Source organism: Netta rufina (genome assembly GCF_964035555.1).
Source record: "Netta rufina genome assembly, chromosome: 1".
Taxonomy (NCBI): Eukaryota; Metazoa; Chordata; class Aves; order Anseriformes; family Anatidae; genus Netta; species Netta rufina.
The window spans coordinates 205,514,301-205,536,991 of NC_140123.1; the positions used below are offsets into that span (position 1 = coordinate 205,514,301).

General features: G+C 50.5%; 1 protein-coding gene across 1 annotated transcript in view; it reads left to right on the forward strand.

Annotated features, from left to right (window-relative positions):
- Positions 1–22,691, forward strand: part of UBE2H (ubiquitin conjugating enzyme E2 H) — a 43,529-nt gene that overhangs the window by 12,877 nt on the left and 7,961 nt on the right. Inside the window, exons 2-5 of the mRNA XM_084294064.1 lie at positions 8,751–8,827; positions 9,526–9,600; positions 19,774–19,813; positions 20,478–20,530. Of these exons, the coding sequence (XP_084150190.1) occupies positions 8,751–8,827; positions 9,526–9,600; positions 19,774–19,813; positions 20,478–20,530 (245 nt within the window). The remainder of the gene's footprint in view (positions 1–8,750; positions 8,828–9,525; positions 9,601–19,773; positions 19,814–20,477; positions 20,531–22,691) is intronic.

Genomic DNA, 22,691 nt, shown 5'->3' on the forward strand with positions numbered 1-22,691 from the left:
TACAGCTTTTCTTTCAGCCCAGCTGAGCTGGCTTCCTGCTTTGGTGCATTTTGTTTGTTTTTTTTCACCTTTCAGACTGCAGATGACCCAGAAAGAAAGAGAACAGCGTCTGTAGGCTCCGACTGCTGCGTGCAAGGGAGGTTTGAAAGGTGCTCATCCCTAAATGACTTCTTCCTGCGTTGCTTTGAGGGCAAACAGGGTTCGGTCTGTGTTGGAAACCGTGGCTGTGGTTGTCATAACGGGGCCAGGCCTGCTGTAAGGCAGCTCTCCCTCCGTCCTTCGGGGCTTAAAACAACAAAACAAAGCTCGGTGTGGAAAATCCCACCCGAGCTGTTCCTCTAAGACAAAGGACGTCTTTCCTAACAAAACCGGGGTAGGGAGAAGTGAACGTGATCCCTCCAGGAGTCGTGGGGGGCTCCTTGCTGGGGCACAGGCGAGGAACAAATCTGCTCCTTATTTTTGCACCTGATTTCGAAATCCTTATTTTTGCACCTGACTTCCAGCAGGCGTTCTGCCCTGGTCTCTGACTTCAGATCTGTGCCTGCCTGGTGTGGACGTGGTATCAACAGGCTTGTTAATGAGCGTTGTGTTAACGAACCTGCCGGTGTAAGCCCCTCTGTGTAGGTAATTGCTGCGTGGTGCTGTTCGTCCTGAGGATTTCCTCCTGCTAGCGAGCAGCCTGCGTCGTCTGCTGAGCCCCAGCGGCTGAGGAAGAGCAGAATGCGCCTCCTTCTTGGGGGAAAAAAAGGAAAAAAAACACATTTCTAGTGGTTTGCAAGGCTCAGAAATCCCCAGGTGCCTCGGGGTGCGACCTGCCCTGAAACCACCTGCGTGGGGAAGGGCATCGCGCGTTTCTGCAGGTCTGGCTTGAAGCCACCCAGCAGCTTTACCCCGTGTCACCCGAGGTCAAGGGAACTGTTCCGATCCCCGGTTTGTTTGCTCTTGCTTCCTGCACCCACGCTGTAGAAACGCTGGTTGTTTCTGAGGCTTGTTGTGAGTTTTTTTGGATTTTTTTTCTTTTTTTTGAGGCCTGGCAGCTTAAAACCCTTTTTGAGGCACTCAGAACTGCAGGAGCTTTTTGCTCTAATGGCAAAGTATTCCGTAAGAAACGAATGTAACTCGTGTCCTGTTCTTCAGAGGGAGAAATAATTCCCAAAATATCTTTGAGAGACCTTTCTGCCTTCGTGGTAGGTCAGGAAATGGGTGACAGCTCAGCCCCAGGATGTTGGACGTTAAGCGTGTGAGCTCAGCACACTAAATGTTGCTGAATGCTTAAAGATGAAGCTTCACGGGGACTGGCACTGCTCAATTTTCCCTGGCATTGCCCACTTCGATGCTTGATCTGGGCTCTGAGTTTATTTAGAGTTGAAGCACAGCTTGCTCTAGCTGGCTTTTCGTGTGGTTGTTGCAGTCTTGATTCTGAAGAATAGTGAATATTTACAAATTTCAATATGACAAATATTCAATATTTCAAATATTTCAATATTTCAAATACTAAAATATTTGAATATTTACAAATTAAAAAAAAAAAACACGTGGATGTGAGCTAGTGCTGCATCATGGGGTATTTCCACGATGTCTTAGGGTTGTTTTAGGGTTATTAGGAACCCCAAAACAGCGCCCTGCTGTAGGTGCCTCAGTGTCCCTGGTGCGAGAGGTGCCTGCGGAGCCGCTCATTCTCGTGTTCCTGCTCTGGTGTTTCAGGTCTCTGCCCCAGCTCTTGGGTTTCTGACAAAGGATCAGCAACGCAGGCTCTTCCACGAGGCTCTCCCACAGATCCAGCTCGTAAGATCCAGCAGCACATCCCAGTAGGTGCCCCACAGCATCTTTTCCCAGTCCCATTTCCCAACCAACCCCTTTGTACCTGTCACAAAGGCAGCCCGAGCAGCTGCCCATCTCGCTCCCCTCACATCTGCTTATCACCCGCCGCGGTTCTTGGTGTGCTGCCAGGCTTTTCGCCCTAAACCAGCCTTTCCCGGTCTCAGTCTCACCTCTTCTGGGGCTGTAGAACAAAATAGCACCGAGCTGTGCTCCTGGAGGGCTGCAGGGAGCTCTGTGTTGTACGCAAAGTCCTGGACAGGACTTCTGGGGTCGTTGTTCCTCCACCCAGCCCCGGTGTTTGAACAGTTCAAGCTCGAGCGTGTTCGTGCGGCGCCTCTGTTAGCGAGGGCTTCAGGATTTTTGAAGAAGAGGCATCCCGGTGTGCAGTGTGTACTGAAACAACTTGCAGGACTCCTTTAACACCCTTTAAATTCGGCGTTAGGATGTAGCTCGAGCTGCTGCAGCTCTCTGCGTGCCCTCGGGGAGTCTCTCTGGCCTGAAGGAGCATCCCTTGAAGGCAAGGAAGGGGAGCAAAGGATGGGGACTCCGTTCCCAGGACTAGCAACTGCTCGGTGCCAAAGCATCTTCTGTTCAACACAACCTAACTCTGGATGTACCAGAATGAAAATACCCACGTTGACTCTTTCTCCTTCCCCTCGTGAAGCAGTTCTTCGTGTTCAAAATGAAGAACTCGAGATTTCTGGCCTTCTCATAACCGAAAGCCCGTGCAGGAGCCCAGCTGCTCACCTCCTCTGTGCCTGTGCCCACAAAGACGCCGTGCCCCGAGGGTTTTGAGTTCCCTGTTGCTGCCACAGAGGTGTCTGGATGTCCTCACACTTCCTAAATAACTGTGGAGCTTTATTGGAGCAAAGAAGCGACTCAGTGAAGTCTGCAGGAATCCCAAAATTCATTTGAGGGAAAAGTCTTAGGCTTCCTGAGGACATCTTTTACTCCAAGTGAAGCATCCACCTGCGGGAGCACCATGAAGTGTTCTGGACCCAGCACGTTGCTGAGAAATTGAGAAACGCTCTGTGGGGCACAGCCCCTTCGCAGCGCGGTTAAATCTCACGCTCGGCGTCAGGTGTAGCACAGTTTGGAGCCAAGCTCTCAATTCTGTGGTTTTACAGCCCTGGTTTCACTTTCAGAAGCTTCTTTTTTTGCTTCTTGAATTCTCGCAGAGAGAGGAAATCGGCTGTACCGAACCCAACTGGAAAAAAGAAAAGCTGCTGGTGGTGGTGGTGTTTTTTTTCCTGCTCTTTCACTTGAAATGCACTTGAAATTTCTCGCTCGTTTGAGAAGTTTGATTATTCCTGCATTAAATACTTGGTTCCCACCAGTAAGCGCAATCGCCATGGTAACAAACTTCTCCTGATGGGAGCCGGAGCAGTGCAAACAGATCTGATGGCTCAGCTCAGAGGCAGATGCGTGGCCCTGCAAGCTAACGCTGCCGGCGTCTTCGGGGCTTCCAGCCACAGGTTTCCCCTGTGGCCAGCTGGAAATGTCAGCGTGCTCGGTACCCGATGATTTCCACCCTGTTCCTGCCTTGTCCTCACTCTTCTGGGAGGTTTGAGCGTTTGGCCAGAGGGTGCAGAGGGACACGAGTGCATTTCATGGGCTTTTTGCCTCTCCAAGCAGCAGTTCTGGACTAATTGCCCTTAAATTCTCTTTTTTTGGGTGGAGGGGACGTCGCTGTTGTGTTACGGCCGTGTGCAGTAGCATCAAATTGTCTTGATCACAACTTCATTCTGACCGCCTTTCATTACAGAATCACAGAATTGAAGGGATTGGAAGGGACCTCGAGAGATCATCGGGTCCAAACCCTCTGCCAAAGCAGGTTCCTTAGATCAGGCTGCCCAGGTAGGCGTCCAAACAGGCCTTGAATATCTCCAGAGAAATCTGGTCCTTCCAAGTCTGGTCATTTCCCTTCGTATTTAAAAATCCTGTGTATCAGCTTCTCACCTTGACGAATCCCCACCTTTCTCTTGGAGCACCTCAACGACCTTTCTCAGGTCAGTTTTGAGTGATTTCAAGCCTTTTCCTTCCGACGCACTGCTCCTGGGACTGAGCAGCAGCACGTGGAGCACCAAAACTGAATTATTTCTCAGGCAGAGCTCTGCTCGATGCACATCGGGAGGCAAAAATACCCATCTGTCTGCTCTCTGTTCCTAAACGAGCCGGAGCTTTTCGAGGGAACAGCATCGAGGGGACAACGAGCTGCTGGGTCTCCTGGAGGAAGAGAACGGCGTCACTCCTCCCAACAAGGTAGGAGGTGCACCTTGCTGGTGGGAGAAGACCAGTTTTGAAGCCTGGAGCGTCCTCTTTACAGGAAAAATGTTGCTTAGCTTCTAAATCAGTCGATAGCAGAGACTTTTCTGTCTGCTGGGGGAAGAAAGCTGCCTTTTCTTCGCCTTCTACCTCATCCTCGGTGCTCCAGCTTCTTGGCACGAGGCTCGGTGCACAGCAGCCAGACAGAAATCATCAAGAGCTCCAAAGAAAGCAAAGCCAGACCGGAGGGCTCGCTGGATTACAGCCTCCTTCTCCCCGAGCCCCCGATGGTACCCCCAGTGTGGCTCTCGGTACACGTGGCTGTGCTAGGGAAGGGCTTTTTGACAGGGTTTCTGGTTACCAGGGTGTTTGTCTCGGGGAAATTTGCCATCCTTGACATGAAACCGTGGAGGGCGTGTGCAGAAGGACTTAAAAATATTCTTTCTTGTCTGATTTCTCATCTCAGCTGGCTTAAAATCTGGTAGAGGAGCAGCAAGCGAGGGTTTTTTTTAAAGAAAAAATGTATTTCTAACAAGAAAACGGGCTTGTGTGCCGTGTCCAAAATAAAACCCAGTAAAACCCAGCACAGGTTCCTGCTGTCAGATCGCAAGGAGTTTGGTCCTGCCAGAACCTGCACGAGGTGGTGTACTCAGCAAACAGCATCCGTGTTCCTGGCGCTTCAGGGAGAGCTGGGAGCAGAGCTGAGCCCCGTGGCAATGGGAATAACGAGCTTGGGGGAAAACCGGTGGATTTTAATAAGGCGAGCGTGGTTTGCCCTGAATTCTCAAGAAGTTTCTCTGCTCAGGTTCTTCATCTGGAAGAGGAGCTGTAGAGGAGTTTCTGTGAGTAATACAACACGTGGCAGGGATCCTTAGAAGGCAGGAACTTGCTTTCTGGTGAGACTCGAACCGAGATGCACGTAGATAAACGCACAATTTTATTTTTCCCTGAGGCTTTTCAGCTTTTTCCCCTGTCTCCTTCTTTGTGGCTGGGTGCTCGCGGCCACTCGTGTCACCAGGCTTGCAAAAATATCTTCAGCGAAATATTTTTAGCTGGAAAACCGACTTGCCCAAGCTCATAATTTATATTAATTTCAAAGAAAACTAATGGAGGAGATCTGTTTTAAGGCTAAATGTTTGCCAGGAAAAAAAAAAAAAACAGCCCTACAAACAAACTGGCCATCTGTTGGCCATGATGTTCACCTGGGATTTTGGGAGATCTGGGCGTGCTGTCGTACCCTAACAGTTTTTTTTTGTTCCTTCAAGCCTGCAGCAGTGGGTGGCCCTCTGTGGGGCCACGTGGGAGGATGAGGGAATGGGAACTTGACCCTACAAGAGGCGAATCCACAGCGGCCGCTTTATTTTTGTCTTGCTTGGGCAGAATTGAAAGGTTTTGTGTGTTTTGGTGTGGGTTTTTTCTTTTTTTGTCCCAAAGCAGAATGGGCAAAACGCTGCGGATCACTTTTTCTTCTGGCTGAAGAAACGATTTCCTACGAGCTCAAATCGGAACAATAGGGCCTTGATCTTGATCGGGGCCTCTAGATGTTGCTGTCATGCTAATAGGGAGCACGTTTCAAGCCCTATATAGGGTGCCTGCAATCAGCTGCAGCGAAAATTCCCTCCTGTCTCTCTCCTAGCAACCCCTTCTGAACTGATCATTCAAAATTTCTGCTTTCCGCATCATCATCCAGACAGTTTTGATGCTTGATGCCATGAAAATTCTCCCAATAGCCTTGGGACTGCAATAATTTATCTCCGGGTCCTCAGGACTCCCTCCTGGTTCCTGTGGTCGTGATGTGGGACTGCTTTTGAACTCCTTACCCGTCGGAAACAGCACCCGATTTGCCTCCAGATTTTGCTGCTTTCTCCTGGTTCGTGCTCTGACTGTGCCAAAAAAAAGGTGAGGGGTTTGTGGGCTTCCCCTTAAACACCACGGGCACGGGAGCGTTTTCTGCACAGAATTGCATCAGGACCTGTTGGAAGAGGTAGGGGAAAATCCTGGAGGCAGGCACAGCTATCCTGGGAGACGTGGCTTGGGGTGCCACTAAATACTTCTCATCACTTCTGATGAGCTCTGTGTTCGTGCCCGGATTCCTCACCGACCTGAAGAGCCCTGGGTTGTGGACGTTTTGCTCCAAATTATCAATCTTTTTTAATTGGATCTTCCTGAGGCTGTACTTGGTTTGAAGTTTCAAAGTATTTGACTCCCTGGGAGCTACCTGGGCTCACTGTGGGATCTGGCTCCTGGCCCCTCATGCTCCAAATGCAGGCGAGGGGTTTTTTGTTGTGCCCTTGGCTTCCTGACGTCCTGCACGTCTCCACAGTGACAACTCTCTTGGATCAATTATTGGTGTGTTTATGACAGGATTCATTTGGGATTTTCTTGTAAGGCTTTCACCCTACGGAGAAAAAAAATAAATCCATCTGATCTGAGCCAACAGTTGGGGCAGATTCTTGACCCCAAGAAGCATTGCCCTCATGGAGGAGCTTTCTGCTGTTCCCCAGCACTTTTCCCCTCTGCTTTTAGACGTTTCCTTGGTACAGTTTATAGCTTTACAGCGACAGGGGAGATGAGGAAGCCTTCAGGTCTGCCTCGAGTCATCCTGGAGCCCTGGCTCGTGCATTAAATGTTTTCTGGGGATTGTGTGCACCAAAGGAATGGTTCTGAAGACCTTCATCCCTTCTGCTCGTGTTTTTCTAGGCTTCTGTGTTGATGGGAGGGCTTTGTTGTGAAGTTCACCTTGCTCTGAGGTTGCCTATGCATGTTGATAAATAGTTTGGTTCCTCCCAAACCACATTTGCATCCCAATCCATGTTCCTTGTATGAATATAACTCACTCTTCTCTTTTAATAGGGATCTGAGGTCTTTGTCACGACAGGGAGAACCATCAAATACAGCACCGCACCGCTTACTAATTGCTTTTTTTTTAATTTGGGAGCACTTGGACTTGAGTCTGAGTGCAGAAAACTCCAATTTTATTTATGGCCAGCCTCAACTCGTGCAGCCTGCAGCTCGGAGAGCTGCTTTTTATTAAGTGGCTCTTGATTGAGTCCTGAGGAAAACCATTCGTGTGTCAGCCAGAGCTGCAAAGCTGCTCTGAGTGTTAACATGCTTTGGTGTTAAACGTCTCGCTCCGGGGCATCGTCACACACAAGGGGTTGGTGTCGGAGCCCCTGTCTGAGTGGGGAATGGTTCTTCAGTGCTTGTTTTTCCTTTTCAAAGGAGCTCAAACTCGGTCGAGCCTGTATTTAAAACGTCCTGCCGTGGTGCTGGGTGATGTGAGGAGATGCGGTGAGTGTCCCTTAACGCCAGGTCTGAAGCAAGCTCCTAAGCTCTTCTCCCCAAAGCTTCAGGGACGAAGCAAAGCCTGGTTTTTAGCAGAGAAATTTGCTAAATCTGTCACTGGAGGTGACAGCCAGCAGTGGGTGCCTTGCTGTTTGAACTCCAGGGCAGAGCAGCTTGTGCTGAAGCAGGAGAAAGCTGCTGAGCCAAACCAAACTGCTCCAAACTTCTCCCTCCTCTCATTGAGAACGAGTGGGGAAAAATATTGCTGCATCCAAACCCTTCTGGAGCTGGCGCTGTGGGAAAACCTCCCCGATCTCCATTGTGCTCGAGGAGCTGTCACAAACCCTGCTGGACCCTGCGGCTGGGACGTGGATCTCCTGCACACAAGTACAGGCTGCCAGGCTGAATTGCTCCTCCTGAATTTGGATTCTCTTCTTGTTGTGTGATGCATCCTAAGCAGGCTCCAGAGATGGTAATTGCGCCGAGAGCTTTGTTCCTGGGGGTAAGTCCCAAGCAGTTACCTTCTGGTGGCTCAGGGAGGTGTGAGTGTGTTGCTTGGTGCCACGCAGATGAAGGAGCATCAGAATTACTGCTGCGAAGTCCAAGTTTCTGCCCAAAATCTGTGCCTTGAGCAGCAAGGAAACTTCTTTGCATCAGGGGGCAGGATCATGGTTGTGGAAGGGGACCTGGCTTCGGTTCCTTTTAGTCCAGGGGTTTCTGCCAAGCTTGCTACAAAGAACTTAAGCATTTTTTTGTTCAACCCTGTGCTCTCGCCCTCTTCTCAAAGCAGGGTGGCCTCAGGGGTGCGGAGCTGCAGCAATTCGAAGCTCAGATGGGAGAAAATCTTTGATTTCTTCCTCTGTTTTCCTGATGCTTCCCTTGCAGTTCACTTTACGATTATTGATTACAGGTAATTGCTGTAGGATGTTATTCCCAACCCATTAACCCTGATTCACAGTAGAACCCTTCAAGTTTGGGTGCCGAAACATCGCCGCTCGTTGTCTCAGCTGCGCCTTGCTTGAAACGAAAACCTCGTGCCTTGCGGTTTGCTCCTCTCATCTGGGCAGGAGAAAAAACATGAAATGTGAGTAAAAAGAGCGACTTTCTGCTCCGAGGGAGGCAGCAGTGCTAACTGGAGGTTGCTCAACGCAGGGGCAGGGATCCTCGGGGCGTTGAATTGCCTCTTGGTAACGTCATCGTGGTGGTTTGGTGGCTCGGATGTCGCTTCGATGTGTCAGGACGTGCAAATTGCAAGGTGCAGGGTGCTTTGAATACCTGGTTCTAAACAGTGTGGCGTCACGGGCTTTTAACAGCTTACCTGGCTCTGAGTAAGAGCTTTGTTTCGCGGATGAAACGTTTTCCTTGACTTGATTTCTCAGTATCGAGAGCAAACACGAAGTCACGATCCTAGGAGGACTCAACGAATTTGTCGTGAAGTTTTACGGACCACAAGGAAGTAAGTACACAACCCAGCCCTCCCTAAAGGCAAACTAATAATTCCTGGGGGGGAATAATGTAATGACACCACCTTTTGGAGTCAAGGAAGGGATGAGCACATCCAAGTGGGGGTAAAACCTCAAAGGGTGGCAGTCCAAGAGGTGTCAGCCCTCAAGAGGGCGAGAGGAAACCCAACCGTGGGCATTAACACGAGTCAACCACGATGATTGAAGCTGAGCAGAGCTGGATATTTGCTGCCTTTCCTGACCACCAAGCCCTCTGCTGGGGTCTTAAGCACTGCTCTGGTTGATCCTCAGCTCTTCTAGACCTGGCTCGTGAGCTTTGCGTCCTCACCATCTGAATTTTTTGTGGGCTTGGCCATTAAGATGGCTTTTCTGGTGACGAAGTCACGAGTCAGGTCTCCGGCACGCCTTCATTTAGTGACATCTCTGAAGGTAAGTAGAAAATTCTGAGCTCTGCTTTGAATAAGGCTCCGGGGCCTTTGTGCAGAGGTTTTCTGCAGCATCAGTTAAATCAAGTACTTCTTGTGAGGCAGTACAGGAAAAAAGCTTTTACTGTAGGAGGTTTGATGTGAAATCTTACCCCCTGCTGGGGCTAAGTATTCTTCCAGAGATGTGTTTTGCTTAATGCTGTAGTGCTATTTATTCTCTCCTGAGCTACCAAGTGTGTCTAATACCTGCGTTTCTTTCCTTGCAGCACCCTATGAAGGTGGAGTATGGAAAGTTAGAGTCGACCTTCCTGATAAATACCCTTTCAAATCCCCGTCTATAGGTAACCAATTCGCACTTTTTCACTCCAAATCTTGTTGCTCGTGCGGGGGAGGTGTCGCTGCTTGCAGCGCTGGTGCAGGTGAAGTTGCTCTTTAAGTCTGCAGAACATTTTTTACCATAGACTTCGAAATAAACCGCTCAAGTGTTGAGTGGAGAAGAAGTTTGGGCTCCTGGCTGAAGGGCTAGGGGGTGGAAATCTGGTTTTGTTGCACGTTTTTGTACTGATGAAGTTTTCCACGTGCTTTTTTTTGGATAAATCTGTTCATGGGTAAGGTGTGAGTGGGGTTGGAGATCTTCAGAGGTCCCTTCCAGCCTTGAGATAACGATGTAATGGTGGAGACTGCTTGTGTAAAATGATTTGTGTAGTGTGGAGAGCAGAGGCTGCAGTGCACGATCATGATCTCGGGGTTCACCTAGCTGCTGGGACCTCTCGTCCAGGAGTGGATGGAAATAAAGGCAGGAGCTCAAGCCGTTTTTCACTTGGGGTAGGTGATGCATGTGTGGAAGAACATAAAAGTGAGGAGCCATCACCAGAATAATTGTAGCTGGCTTGGCTGGTCGGGCTTGTTTCTATTTCTAGAGCAAATAGGAAGCTTGATAAAGAAAAGTTCTTAAAGCTGCATCCATCCTGCCTTTGTCCTCGAGTGGCAGTGATTTAACTCAGGTATCTTCTAGGACCAACCTTTTCTAGGACCAACCTTCCCCAGTCGCTCGAGCTGTGAATAAAACAGCTGATATTGCTTGAAAAACTGGAGCAGGTACGTGAGGAGTCAACGTTTCCACTGTGGCTCCTGAAATAAGAGCTGGTGACTCGGTGACGCGGCGTTTCTCAGAAGGGTGTGCTCGTGGCTTCAGCCACCAGAGGACCCTGAAGAATGGAAAAAAACAGAGCTGGGGAGAAAGATGTGGGAACTCGACTGTACGGGATGGACGAGATGGGTCCCTTCCAATATCAACATCCTGATTTGGAGCTGATAAGTGCTGGCTGCTCGCTTAAAATAGGCTGCTGAGCTACGGGTGCCGTCTATTTAAAATCTCGGAGGAGTAAACCCTCTCGTTCTGAAAGCAAACTCTGCCTTCTGGGAAAGCAAGGCTGCTCTCACACCATCCTTTACCTTTCTTTTTCTGGTGAAACCTTAACTGAACCACAGAAGGGTGCACACAGAGGAGCAGCGACGCGGTGTTGCTGCAGCTCTAACCAGTTCCTGCTTCCTCTCGAGTCGGCTCTGAAATTCTCTGTGAACCTCCTAAAATGAAGCCTGAAGTCACAATCTGCGACTTGGTGCCGGTCACTTTCCCCTCTCCTCTCCTCGAGTGCCATGAAGAGGTGCAGATCGGGGCACTCTCACATTGGCAGCCTTAAACGTGAGCTGGCTGCGGATAATTCTCAGGGGAAAAAGGTTTTTGTTGTTATTCCTTTATTATTTTTTTTCCTTCTGATGTTCTCCCTGCGTGAATTTGAAACGAAGATCGCTGGCTTAATGCAGAAAAGCCAACTTTCTTCCCAGTAGCCTTATTCCAGACTCGTCAGACCCTCTGGCATGCTCCTGCTGTGCTGTGAGTCCCTGTTTGTGCAGCTAAAAGCCCCTGAAGCTCGTGCTGAGCTCCCCAGGAGGCTGCCTCTTGCTCTAGGGGGTTGCCTTTCGGGCAGAACCTCGTGCAGCTTAGGTTTCGGGGCGAATAAACAGTCGGTGCTGGATCAGGAGCTGGTGGAGAGCTGCTGGGGAGCTCTAGGACCCGGGCAAGCTCCCAGCCAGCTGCAGGAAAAGGTTTGTTTTTCTTTGTCTGGTTCCCATTTCGGCTGCCCCAGCCCGGCTTATCGGGACATCCAGGGCCCAGCGACGTCTCGGCCCCTTCCTCTGAGCCGCTCTGATTCGCGTTTCTCCAGGCACACTTGGTGTTCCCTGCTGGTTTTTGGGCGGTGCTGATAGCTTCAGGACGGGTCCTCAGCCCTGCTGAGTCCTGGGAGCAGCGCTGGGTGCAAAACGAGCTCAAAAATGAGACAAGAAAAAGCGAAACGAGATCTTTTTCTCTCCCTGGTCAGCTGGGACTCGTTCCAGGGGAGCGCGAGCGTCCCAACCCTCGGCCAGCTTCAGCTCTGCTTAGCTTGGGGTCGGAGTTACGGGGAGGAATTTGATGTGGGAGTCCCTGATCTGTAAAGAAGGGGGGAAGTGAAGGATTTCAGGGGTGGAAGAGCCCAGAAACAGGCTGAAAGGTCGCCCAGAGCACACGTGTAGCTTGCTTGCAGCCCTTCTGTTCTCAGCAGCACCCAGATCCCGCTGCTGCGGCGCCGTGCGGAGTTCACATCAGCTGTCTCCATCCCTGGGATGGATAAAGTGTAGAATCCAGCACTTTTTCCTTCAATCAATTAACGCTTTTATGATGAAGCTTAAAGCAGAAACGCTGTCCTTGCGGCTTTCCTTGTTTCCTCCAGGTCTGCAGGCTAAAAAAATTTTCTTTCAGTCTTGGAAATCCTTCATGCAGCCTTAAACACGGCGTTGGCTTTTTTACAGCGAGTAACATGGTGGCTGGCAGCGTACCCGTGGGTTCCAGAGAGCTGCTTCTGAAAAAAAAAATGAGTGCTAATAGTGGCTTTCTAACCTCTCCAAGTTGTTTTTATCCCAGCGTGGCTCTGAGAGTGAGGTAGGTGAAAACTTAGCCCGGCGCAACTCGGTGTCCTTTGCCAAAGCGTGCCTGGCAAAGCTGAGCAGAAAAAGGGTTGAAAAGCGGATTCTGGGCGTGTGGTGGTGCAGAGCTGTTCTTAAACCCTCAAGGAGTGGTGCTCGTCCTCGCCTCCGAGGGTGCTTTGGTTTCTCCAGGAGTCTTTGTGCGGTGGCTCTGCTGCTGAATCTCAGCTCCCTTTGTCCCATCCACAGCTCCCCTCTCGAATATCACCATCACAGAATGGTTTGGGGCGGACGGGACCTTAAAACCCAGCCAGTTTCACCCCCCTGCTGTGGGTAGGGATGCCACCCACGAGATGAAATTCCTCAGGGCCTCGTCCAACCTGGCCCTGAGCACCCCCAGCTCCTCTGGGCAACCTGTGCCTGGGCCTCGCCACCCTCTGAGTGCAGAATTTCTCCAAGCCTCTAATCTAAATCTCCCCCTTTTTACCTTAAAACCATTCTCCCTTGTCCTGTCATTATCTGAACGAGCAAAAAGTTGCTCCTCATCTTTATCAGCCCCCTTTAAGTATTGAAAGGCCACAGTGAGGTCACCCCAGAGCCTTCTCTTCTCCAGGCTGAGCACCCCCAACTCTCTCAGCAGAGGGGCTCCAGTCCCTGCAGCATCCTCGTGGCTTTCTCTGGACCCCCTCTAACAGCCCCACATCCTTCTGGTGCTGGGGGGCTCCAAAACATGGACGCAGGACTCCAAATGGGGCCACACAAAGGGGGACAATCCCCTCCCTGCCCTGCTGCCACCCCTCTGGTGACACAGCCCAGGACACAGTTCCCCTTCTGGGCTGCAGGCACTCACTGCTGGCTCATATCGAGCTTTTTCTTCCCCCCAGAACCCCCAAATCCTTCCCCACGGGGCTGTTCTCCATCAGTTCTTCTCCCAGTCTGTGCTCAAGTCTGGGATTTCCCCAGCCCAGCTGCAGCACCTTGCACTTGGCCTTGTTGAGCCTCATTTGTTTCACGTGGGGCTGCTTCTCCAGCCTGTCCAGGTCCCTCTGGATGCTCTTCCTTTTCGATATCGACTTCCCCACTCAGCTTGGTGTCATCTGAAGAGCTCCTGAGGATTCACTCGATCCCATCATCTGTGTCATCGATCAGGACAGAGCCCTGAGGGACACCTCTCGTCACCAGCCTCCACCTGGACACGGAGCCATCGACCACCACTCTGCGGGCAGCCTTCAAACCAACTCCTTACCCACTGACTGGCCCACCCGCTGAGCCAGATCTCCAATTTGGAGACCAGGATGGCACGTGGGACCGTGTCAAAAGCTTTACAGAGGTCCAGGTAGACGATATCACTCAGTTTTCCCTTGTTGACTGATGCAGTCACTCCACAAGAGGCCACCACGTTGGTCAGGCACGATTTCCCCTCGGTGAAGCCACGCTGGCTGTCTTGGATCACCTCCTAAAACACGCGTGGCATTTATTTCCTCTTCTCCTCAGGCTGGTAATTATCGCTGTGGTCTGTTAAACGATGCCACCCCAGGGACAGCGCTCTCCTGGCAGCGCAAACCATCCTGGGATCTGCGAAAAGAGCAGTCACAGCAAGGGTTTCCAGGGCTTCATCACAGCCTGCGGTGGCTTTCTGGTGTTTCTGGCACCGCCTGGGCTTTGCTGCGTGGATTCCTGGTGACCTTGGTGCTGGGTGGCTGCTTCCAGCAAGAGAGGAAAGGGAAAAAGGCAGAAAAAAGGCAGGAAAAGGGAAATGTGCACACTAAAAGAACAGAAATGGAGCGAGGTGTGGGGCTATCGTGTTGGCTCGAAGCTCGAGTGCTCCTTTTGAGATTAACCCTGCTCATGATCCCCAAATATCCAAGTCTTTGGGATTTAAAAAGGACTCGAGCAGCTCGTTGGAACAAAACCAAGCCCTGAAAGATGCCCAAAGCTAAGCCCTGAATGATGCCCTGTTGCTTTCTGGAACCGCGTGCTCTTTCTCTTCATGCTTTTGTCACTTCACCTCAATATTCCCTGCTCTTACGAGGCCACGAAGTGCTCTTGTGCTGGATGTTTTCTTCCTTTTTATTTTTTTTTGCCTTCTAGACAATACCCTTTGAGCTGCTTCTGATTTCGGGAACCTTGCTGGCACTGCCTCGCTGCCGTCCCCTTCGGGATTCGGTATCTTCAGGGGAACTCGGTGCCCGGTCTGTTCCTGCTCTTTCAAAGGGGAGCTGGGAAGTACTCGAAGTGCTGTTTTCAGCTCCCGTATCACGAGAACACTTTGTGTAAACGCTGCATGTTTTTAATCTGCCCCTACGCCTGCCAAGAGCCGGAGATGAATGCGGTACCGGAGCCCCAGGAGGAAGTGCAGCCATGTCCTGCCTGAAAGGCTGAGACCAGGACAACAGACCCAGGAACACGGGAGCCTGAGCTCTTACCTGGAAGCCTTTTGGCACTTTTTTTATTGCTAAAAACCTGCAGAAGCGTTAGGCCAGCACCGAGTCTCCGTTTTCCTTGATGATCAAACATCAGAGCTGCAAAGTTTGCACGCGGAGGCCTCGATTTCTCCAACAACCCGCGTGCATTCATGCACAGCTCTCATTTTTTTCCTCCCGCCTCTGTCCTCGTTCTCTGCAGATACCTCACATTTGTATTTTGCCTCTCTTCGAGGTGTTTTTCCAAAGAAAATGGGAAAATCTCACGTGCACAGAACGTGCAGAGGGGCCTGATGTACGTGTGTGCCTGCAATGAGATCGTGGCAGCCAAGGTGGGAACGAAGCCGCTCAGCTCCAGCCAGGATTTGCCACATCTCTCCTGGCCCGTGTTTAATTTCTTTGAACCACAGCTGCTATTTTTACTCCCAGCTCCTCTCCGGATTGCTTTACGCTTTGCTCCTTAGAGTTTCAGGACTCTCTTTTCACCGGTGACCACTCCAAGCTTACTCTTCCTGCTGTGCGTTGATCCTCGTGACCCGTGAGTGCTGTGAAAATCCTTTTTCTTCCCCAAACGCGGAGCTTCGTGCGTGGGGAAAGACGAGACACCCGAAGGTAATCTGTATCCCCGGCTCTGCTGCGGTCTGACACTCTGCAGCTCGGGAAGAGACAAAATTGGGGAGGTGTTTTCGAGTTTTCGAGCCTGGCTTGGCACGGATTCACCACCTTCTGTGCCAGGCTCTGGGCATCAGGTGACGGTGCACCTAAGCAACGAAACAAATTGATATTGGGCAATTGCTTTGTTTTTTTTCCAGAGCTTGCAGCTCTCAGCCACGAGCTCCCCACCTGGTGTTGCTGCCTCTCCCCTCCCGGGAAGGGGCAGCTCAGTCCTTTTGGGCAGAGTTGACACCATTTCCCGCCCCCGACAGCCGTATTTTTCTGTCCTGCTCTAATTTTTCCGTCCTGCTCTTCCCCTCCTCGAAGCTGCTGCCCAATTATTTATGGCATTGTTTTGAAAAGCCACGAAAAGCCGGGGGTGGTAACATAAACTGTCCTGCTGCTGCTGGCGAGCTGATGTTACGCAGCCCCTCACACCCTGACGGATGCCTCGGCGGTCAGCACGCAGCCTTGCGCTTGCCTCGGTACCCTGAAGGAGCTCCTAGCCCCTGAATTTCATTAAAAAACATGAAATCCTTGTAATTCTCAGCGAGATCTCTGACCTGAGAGCGCTGGATAAGGTGTCCCAGTTGTCCCAGTGTCCCCACGCGGGGAGGGCTGGGGCAGCAGCCTTGCTCTCGTGCCCTCTCCTCCCTCTCCCACCAGGGTTTCTCAACCCGCGGCGCGTGGCGTGCTCGTGATCGGTTACACAAGCAGGCAGGCCCTGAAATGAGCACAGCGTGGGGGTTTTTTTTGTTGTTTTTTTCAAAAAAGTGCATGTTCTCTTGCTGGCGTTTGGGGGCAGGGAAGCACTGAGCAGTAAATTTAGCCTAATCTTATCTGGCTGTTTGGCCACGTTGCACAAGTGTTTGGAAGCGCGAGCGTTGGGAAGGTTTTTTTCCCATGAGCGAGGTTGTCCTGGGGTTAAAAAACGGGAGGAAAAACGCTGCTCTTGACCTCGCTGTGCTGTACTGAGGCCCTTTGGCGTGCTGATCTCTGTGCACATCGTTCTGCCCCGTGCTTTGGGTGCTCACCCAAGCCACGTGGATGTGATGTGGTGGTTAAACTCCCTCCATCCTGCTTCGGAGAGCCTGTAACCACCTTCCCACCTCTTCCTTACCTTTCCAGGCTAGATAAGTCCCTGATATCACTGGCTGTGCTCTGGCACATCCCTCTGAGCAGGTGGGATGTCCTTTTTGCAGCTACCACCAGCGTGGGTCCGCCCGTGGAGCTCTCCCCCTGCTCAGCAAGGGGGCTGGGATGCACTCCTTGCTCGTTTTTCCCCCTCATTTTCCTCCAGGTGTGCTTCAGCACGGCTTGAAAGAGCACAAAAAGCATCTTTTGGGGATCTCTCACACAACTGCCCAGCTCGTCTGGCTGTGCTTTGAGCTCGGAGAAGCAGTGGGTGCTTTTTGAGGTGCTTCTCGTTGGGTGGTGCCCAGCGCCTGACCTGGAGAAGCACCCATGGGTGCAGAAACCCTTCTGGTGCCATGGACCAGCACCCATAGCAGGGAGGTGATCTCCAGGCCCGATCCCTCTTCTCTCCAAGTTTTCAGGTGAAAACAGAGCCATCTATTTACCCGAATCGACGAGGGATGTGCTAAGGTAGGAGCCTGAATTAATTACGGTCCAGCCGCGCAGGCGTAATGCTAGGGGGAGTGATGAGGATGGAAGTGCCCCTCGCAGGAGCTTTCTGCCTGCAGGACAAAGACAGGACAAAGCTGCTCCGTGTGCCCTCGGTGTTCCCAGCTCACCAGAGCTCTCAGGATTTGCCTCTTGGAGGAGAAGCTCTTGGAGCAGAGCTCGTTGGCACGGCAGCTCGCCGGAGCATGTTGGGTCTGGCAGCGCTTCCCAGCCCGATCCTGAGAGCTTCAGGCTGGAATTAATTGAGCTCCTTCAACACCAACACAAATCTGAAATTCCTTCTGCTTTTCCCTTGTGCTCAGCACCTCTTTGACCCCCCTGTGGCTCAGCACCGGGCTTTTTGGGCTCATCCTGGCTGCTGCAGGAGCTTGCAAGGAGAACTTCACCTGGAGCACAGCCCAACCCCACAACTGGGTTCTTCCAGCAGTGGAAGAGAGGTCCCTTTCTGGTGTGCAACTCCTTTCTGGGTGTATTTTTTTCTGTTTTCACCCAAAGCTTGCTGTCAGCACAGGTTTCCTGCAGTCCTGCTTTACCTCGAGAGGCTCTCCTGGATGGTGGTGTAGATTGGACTTGTATCTGGGTCAGAAAAAGGAGAAATACGACCAAAGCTGTCATATTTATACGACATAATACGACCAAAGAGGATATTCGTGCTCTGCCTTGGACAGCGGCTGTTCAACGTGGAAAACTCAAGACCAAAGGCACTGAAAGAAGGGATTGGCTTCGGGTGGATGCGAAGATGATGGAGAAAGAAGTGGAAATCTCCAGGGCAGGAGCGGGTAGCTCTGTGGATGTGGTGTCTGCTTTAAACACCGAGGTGTGGACGCGGTCTGCCAAACCTGCAGGTGTCTAGGCGGCACAGCTTGGTGCATCCCGGGAGAACTTCCCACAAAGTAGCTGAGAAAAGGAGAAAACCCAAAGGAGAGAAGGCAGAGGGATGCCTGCCTCCAGCTTGTCTCTGGCCCAGAAAGCAGAAGAGGCAGCATTTAACTCAGCAGCTCTGCACGTTGCTGCTCTGTTCTGGCTGCCTCCTGCCTTCTCCTGTCCTCCCTTTGCTGCTTTTTCAGAAACTTCTCCTTTTTTTTTCCCCCCTTTCAAGAGAGGCAGGATTTAAATCTGAGCTCGGTGCTCGCCGCATCCCTCCAGTGCCTGCCATAAAGAATCTGTGACCTGCCTTAAACCCAGGGGAGCTACCACAGCGTAAATATTTGATGGAGCTGCAGCCTCCCTCCTTCATTCTGCTTCAGTATTCCAAGCTAAACCACGGCAAGGTTTTCCTGCAAGACACTTGTTAGCACGGGCTTGCTTCTGCAGCTCTTGCTCTTCCTTCCCGAGATCGTTCTGGTTCCGGGCATGGTTTCAGTCTTGGGTTGTATTTAGGCAAAATCCCGAGCGGTACGAGGAAACACGGGATTATATTTGTGTCACAATACGTGGAAAGAAAAGGAGCTGACTCCATATGGCAGCTCTTACCCAGATGGGAACCAAGCTGCCACTCAAACTGAGCTCGCTCCTGCTTCGGGCAGAGCTGCATCGGGGCTGCGAGGTATTTCTGCACCTCCATGGCCTGCTCGGAAGAGAAAATGGTGTTTTCTTTTGAAATGGATTGAGTCAATACTCCAGATTTACATTTTTTTTCCTGTTTTTGTAAGCACACCTTTATCAGGAGTGGTTGCTGTTAGCTGCAGATTTCTGTAGGTTCCCACCTGGGCTTTGTAGGGCTTTGTAGAGGATGGGATGGTGATAAAGCAAAGGAAGCAAGGCTTTATTTTACCTTCTGGGAAGAAGAAAAAGACAGCAAGGTAAGATCTGGAAACCTCTTAAAGTGCTGCAGAAACAGGGGCTGCAGCAGCTTTTCTGCCAAGCAGAAGTGTGGAGGGACCCAAGCAGCATCTGGGACACTCGATCCATTTTCCAGTGAAGTAACTGGAAAACCCAGATCTGTTTCCTTCACCCCCTCCTGCGGTGGGGACAGGTCCCTCACCAGGGGTTTTGGTTCCCCCCTACTGAAAGGGAAGAGTTTGGGAGCAGGATTCAGCATCCCTGAATCTGCTGAACTTGTTTTTTGGGGTCGACGTGCTTTACTTCTACACAGCCTACAGTGCTGAGCGTGGCGTGTTATAATCCCTTTATAGTACTGCTTTATAAGCTCTATTTGTGGGAGAAGAGTGTTTTTTGGGGCTCCATCTGTCTTTAACTCAATGTTAAGGGACGTAGCTGGAAAATGTGGCTTTGCATCTGGTAGCAGCAGCCAGAGGTGTCCCTAAAATACGAGACCTCTTTTACCATGGTGCTGTAACTCTTGAACCACGGGGTTTTTGCCAAAAAAAATAACCTTGTGTCTGCAGCAGTCTCTGCTCCTGAATGGCTTACAAACGTAGATTAACATTGTAACTTCGAGTTACAGAAAAACTCTAAGAAATATTTTTAAAAATAGACAACAACTTAAACTAGGGCTTAAAATCTGTGCCTGCCGTGTATTGAAATGATCCCTGCAGCTTAGAAATCACTGAGATTTCTGGCTAATTGTGCTGATGGGCAGATCTCCTCAGTCTCACGCTGGACCCACAGCCTTTGTGGTCCTGCTGAGCTGGGAGTGGGTTTTTTTTTTTTTTTGAATTTCAAGGGAAAGGCTGAGGACCCCAGGGTCAAGCTGCTGCCTGCGTGTTTTAAAGGTTACGTGGCTATATATAGCAAAGCTGGGTTTTTCTGTGAAAATAGAAAGCCGAGCCCCTGTTCAGTAAATTCCAGACTTCTCTTGGTTTTTAAAAAAATAAATAATCTTTGGCTGTTTTCTGCTATTTACCAGTGTCTCCTTCTTTGCAGGATTCATGAATAAAATTTTCCATCCTAACATCGATGAAGCGTAAGTAAATCCCGTGCGCCTGCGTGGTTTTCCTGAGGATCTTATTGAACTGTAGCTGTGTCCTGGCTCTGTAAGAACATGCCAAAAAGTTAAATAACGCTTTGATTTAATCTAGCAGTCCAAAGGATGTCTTCTGAAGTGCACTTCCAGGAGTGGGTAAGGCAGGGGAGATGCGTGCTGCAGGCTCTCAGATGGGGTCTTTGCACTGTAACGTGCCTCACTTGCACAAAATTTGGAGCTGTAAGACCCCTTCTCCTTGGCATCGTGCTGGCTTTCTTGAAAGAGGGAATGGTGCTGGCTTGGCCACAGCTCCCACTTCAGCTGAAGCCCACGTTCTTGATAAAATGCTTTCTGGTAGAAATCAGTTTAGCCACGATTTTTAATTTCAGGTGTAAGGGGAGCCTCCTACGCCTCAGTCTCTCCAGTAGGTCCCCGTATGGGCCAGATAATTTAGTAATGGCTCCAATTTGCTTCCCTTTGTGCAGAGTACAAAGATTTGTGTAGTTAAAGGCTGCCCCCCTCTTAACCACAGGACTGGAGTAAATCAGTGCTTATCTGGAACAGCGGGGAGAAGGCAGGGCCGTGGAAGGGGGGTAGATTGTTAAATCCCCAGGGTGTTTCTGAGTGTGGCTGTGTTTAATTCCATCTTTCCCATGTGTTTCAGGTCAGGAACCGTATGTCTAGATGTAATCAATCAAACTTGGACGGCTCTCTACGGTGAGTTCTGGCATTCCCCCGAAAATCACACGAGCATCCGTATTTGGTGGGTTAACACACCACAGACAACCTTAGGCTGACTCCTTTGAGTTAAATTTTGGTCTTCTCACTGAGCCAACATCGCGTGAAAATAAGATTTTCATGCAAAAACACTTCTGTGACCTGCCTTTATGCCACTTCTGCAGAAGGTGACACCAAAAACTGTTTCTCGTGGCAGCACCGCCTCAGTGCAGGTTAGGAGGGGATCGTGTATCTAATAACTGCACTGCTGGCTGCAGAAGGTTTGGGGTTTCCACTTGTTCCTGGCTGTAACTCTCCTTTGCAGGGCTATAACAAGGTCAACTGATAGTTGAAGATCTGTTGAAACAGCATTTAGGGAAGGCTGAAGTTGTTAAAAAGGAATACGTTTGAGGGAAAAAAAGGAATACGGTTGAGAATCTAGTCTAGGTTGGCTGTGCTCTAAAAATATAATCTAAAAAACATAAATTTCTTCAGGTGTTCCAATCCTGTGCTATGGAAAAGTATTCAAGGGAACGTGCACATCAAATCCTTCGCGTTTTCCCTTGAAAGCCCAAATTTACCCGTGTAAGCTGGAGTTTTCGAGCAGTTGAGCCACTTCACCTTCCTCACCAGCACAGTTTGGGAGGGAAGATTGGGCTTGGCCAATGCTGGCTGGGAAATTGCTGTAGCAGCTTGTTGATCCTGACTCCGAACCCAAATGCCTCGAGCCCTCCTGGTGTGGCTGTGTGCTCCACGTGGAGAGGTTTCCTAACGAGTGCTGCTGTATTTCTGTCACTGCTGTTGCTCAAAAAGGTAGAATAAAATACCAAGATATTTCCTTTGCTTCTGATGTATTAATATCAGCAAGCTTGCAGAAAATCTCCCGTATTTTTCCGTGTGAGCTCGATGTGAGGAAACTTGAAAGTATCAGGTGAGGATTTGGTACAGAGCACCTGGTGAAATCTGGCATTACAAGGTGAAAGCTTGCCTTACAAAGTGCATTTTCTGACAGTCCTCTCGTTGCAGACTCCCCTTGCTTTGCTGTAGGATGCCTCGAAGCTTGCAGAGAGGGTGGAAAAGGGGGAAATATTTCCCCAGTGCTTCTCAGCACAGCTGTGTTGTTGGGAGCGTCACCCCTCAGAGCACTCCTGTGCTGGCAGAGGAGCTGGGTCAGAGAATTCAAGGAGGAATTAAAGTGGAAGAACCCCAGAACAGCTACGGATAAATTCACAAGGACCTCATGGCATTAGGGAACGACCTTTTTGTTCCCTAATGAAGTAGCAGGTCCTTGGTGCTGTTGGCAGGCTCCCTGCTCACATCCAAACCAATCCTCGTTCAACTAACGCTGCTTTTAGTGATTGGAAAGAAGGGGGACACCCCTCAGGTCTTAAAAACAATAACAAAAAAAATCCCTGCAGCATGTTCAGCGAGTCACGGTGGTTTTTAGGGCTCTGCTGAGCAGCCACTGGAGTTTAGGTGTCCAGTGGCTATAAAGGGAAGCTTGATCTAAGCCTGCTCGTGGGGAGATTTGATCCAAGAGCAGGTGGCACCGCGAGCTGGAGTTCACTTCTTGCTGATACGTCTGAACCCAAGCCCTAGGATGGTGAAATTTGGTTTTCCAAGGACAGGCAGCTCCCAAGGCTGTGGCAGAAAGCATTCCTGCAGCGTGCTGTCACTGTTTTTGTGGTCCCTTTTTGGGTTCAGATCCCTCTTCCAGTTGCTGCTGTGCCTCATCCTAGGACTGGTTGGTGGCTCTGAGTGCTCAGCGTGCCACCAGTGGCAAATTTGGCCGAGGCTCTCACCCTGTGTGCGCCCTCCAGGGCTTTGTCACCGTCCTGTGGTGGTGGAAGGGGCAGCAGCTTCTAATACTAGAAAGATTTTAGGGCAAAATCACCAAATTTCTTAGTGGTGCTTCTGCAAAGCAGAGACCAGCTGGTTGTGACCCGTAGCGATCGATGACACCTTGATGCAGGAGGAAAGGACTGACAACAACACCTGGAGTCTCCCTGGCCTTAGGTAGGATCAAATCCATTCAGAAAGCACATGTTTGTAGATCCGCAGGGGATGTAAGCTTTGGGCAGCAGCAGGGACCTGCTGCATGGTTTTTTTTTGGAGGCTGCATCTTCGGTGGTGAGGCTGGAGCCTGGTTTTGCGTGGCTGC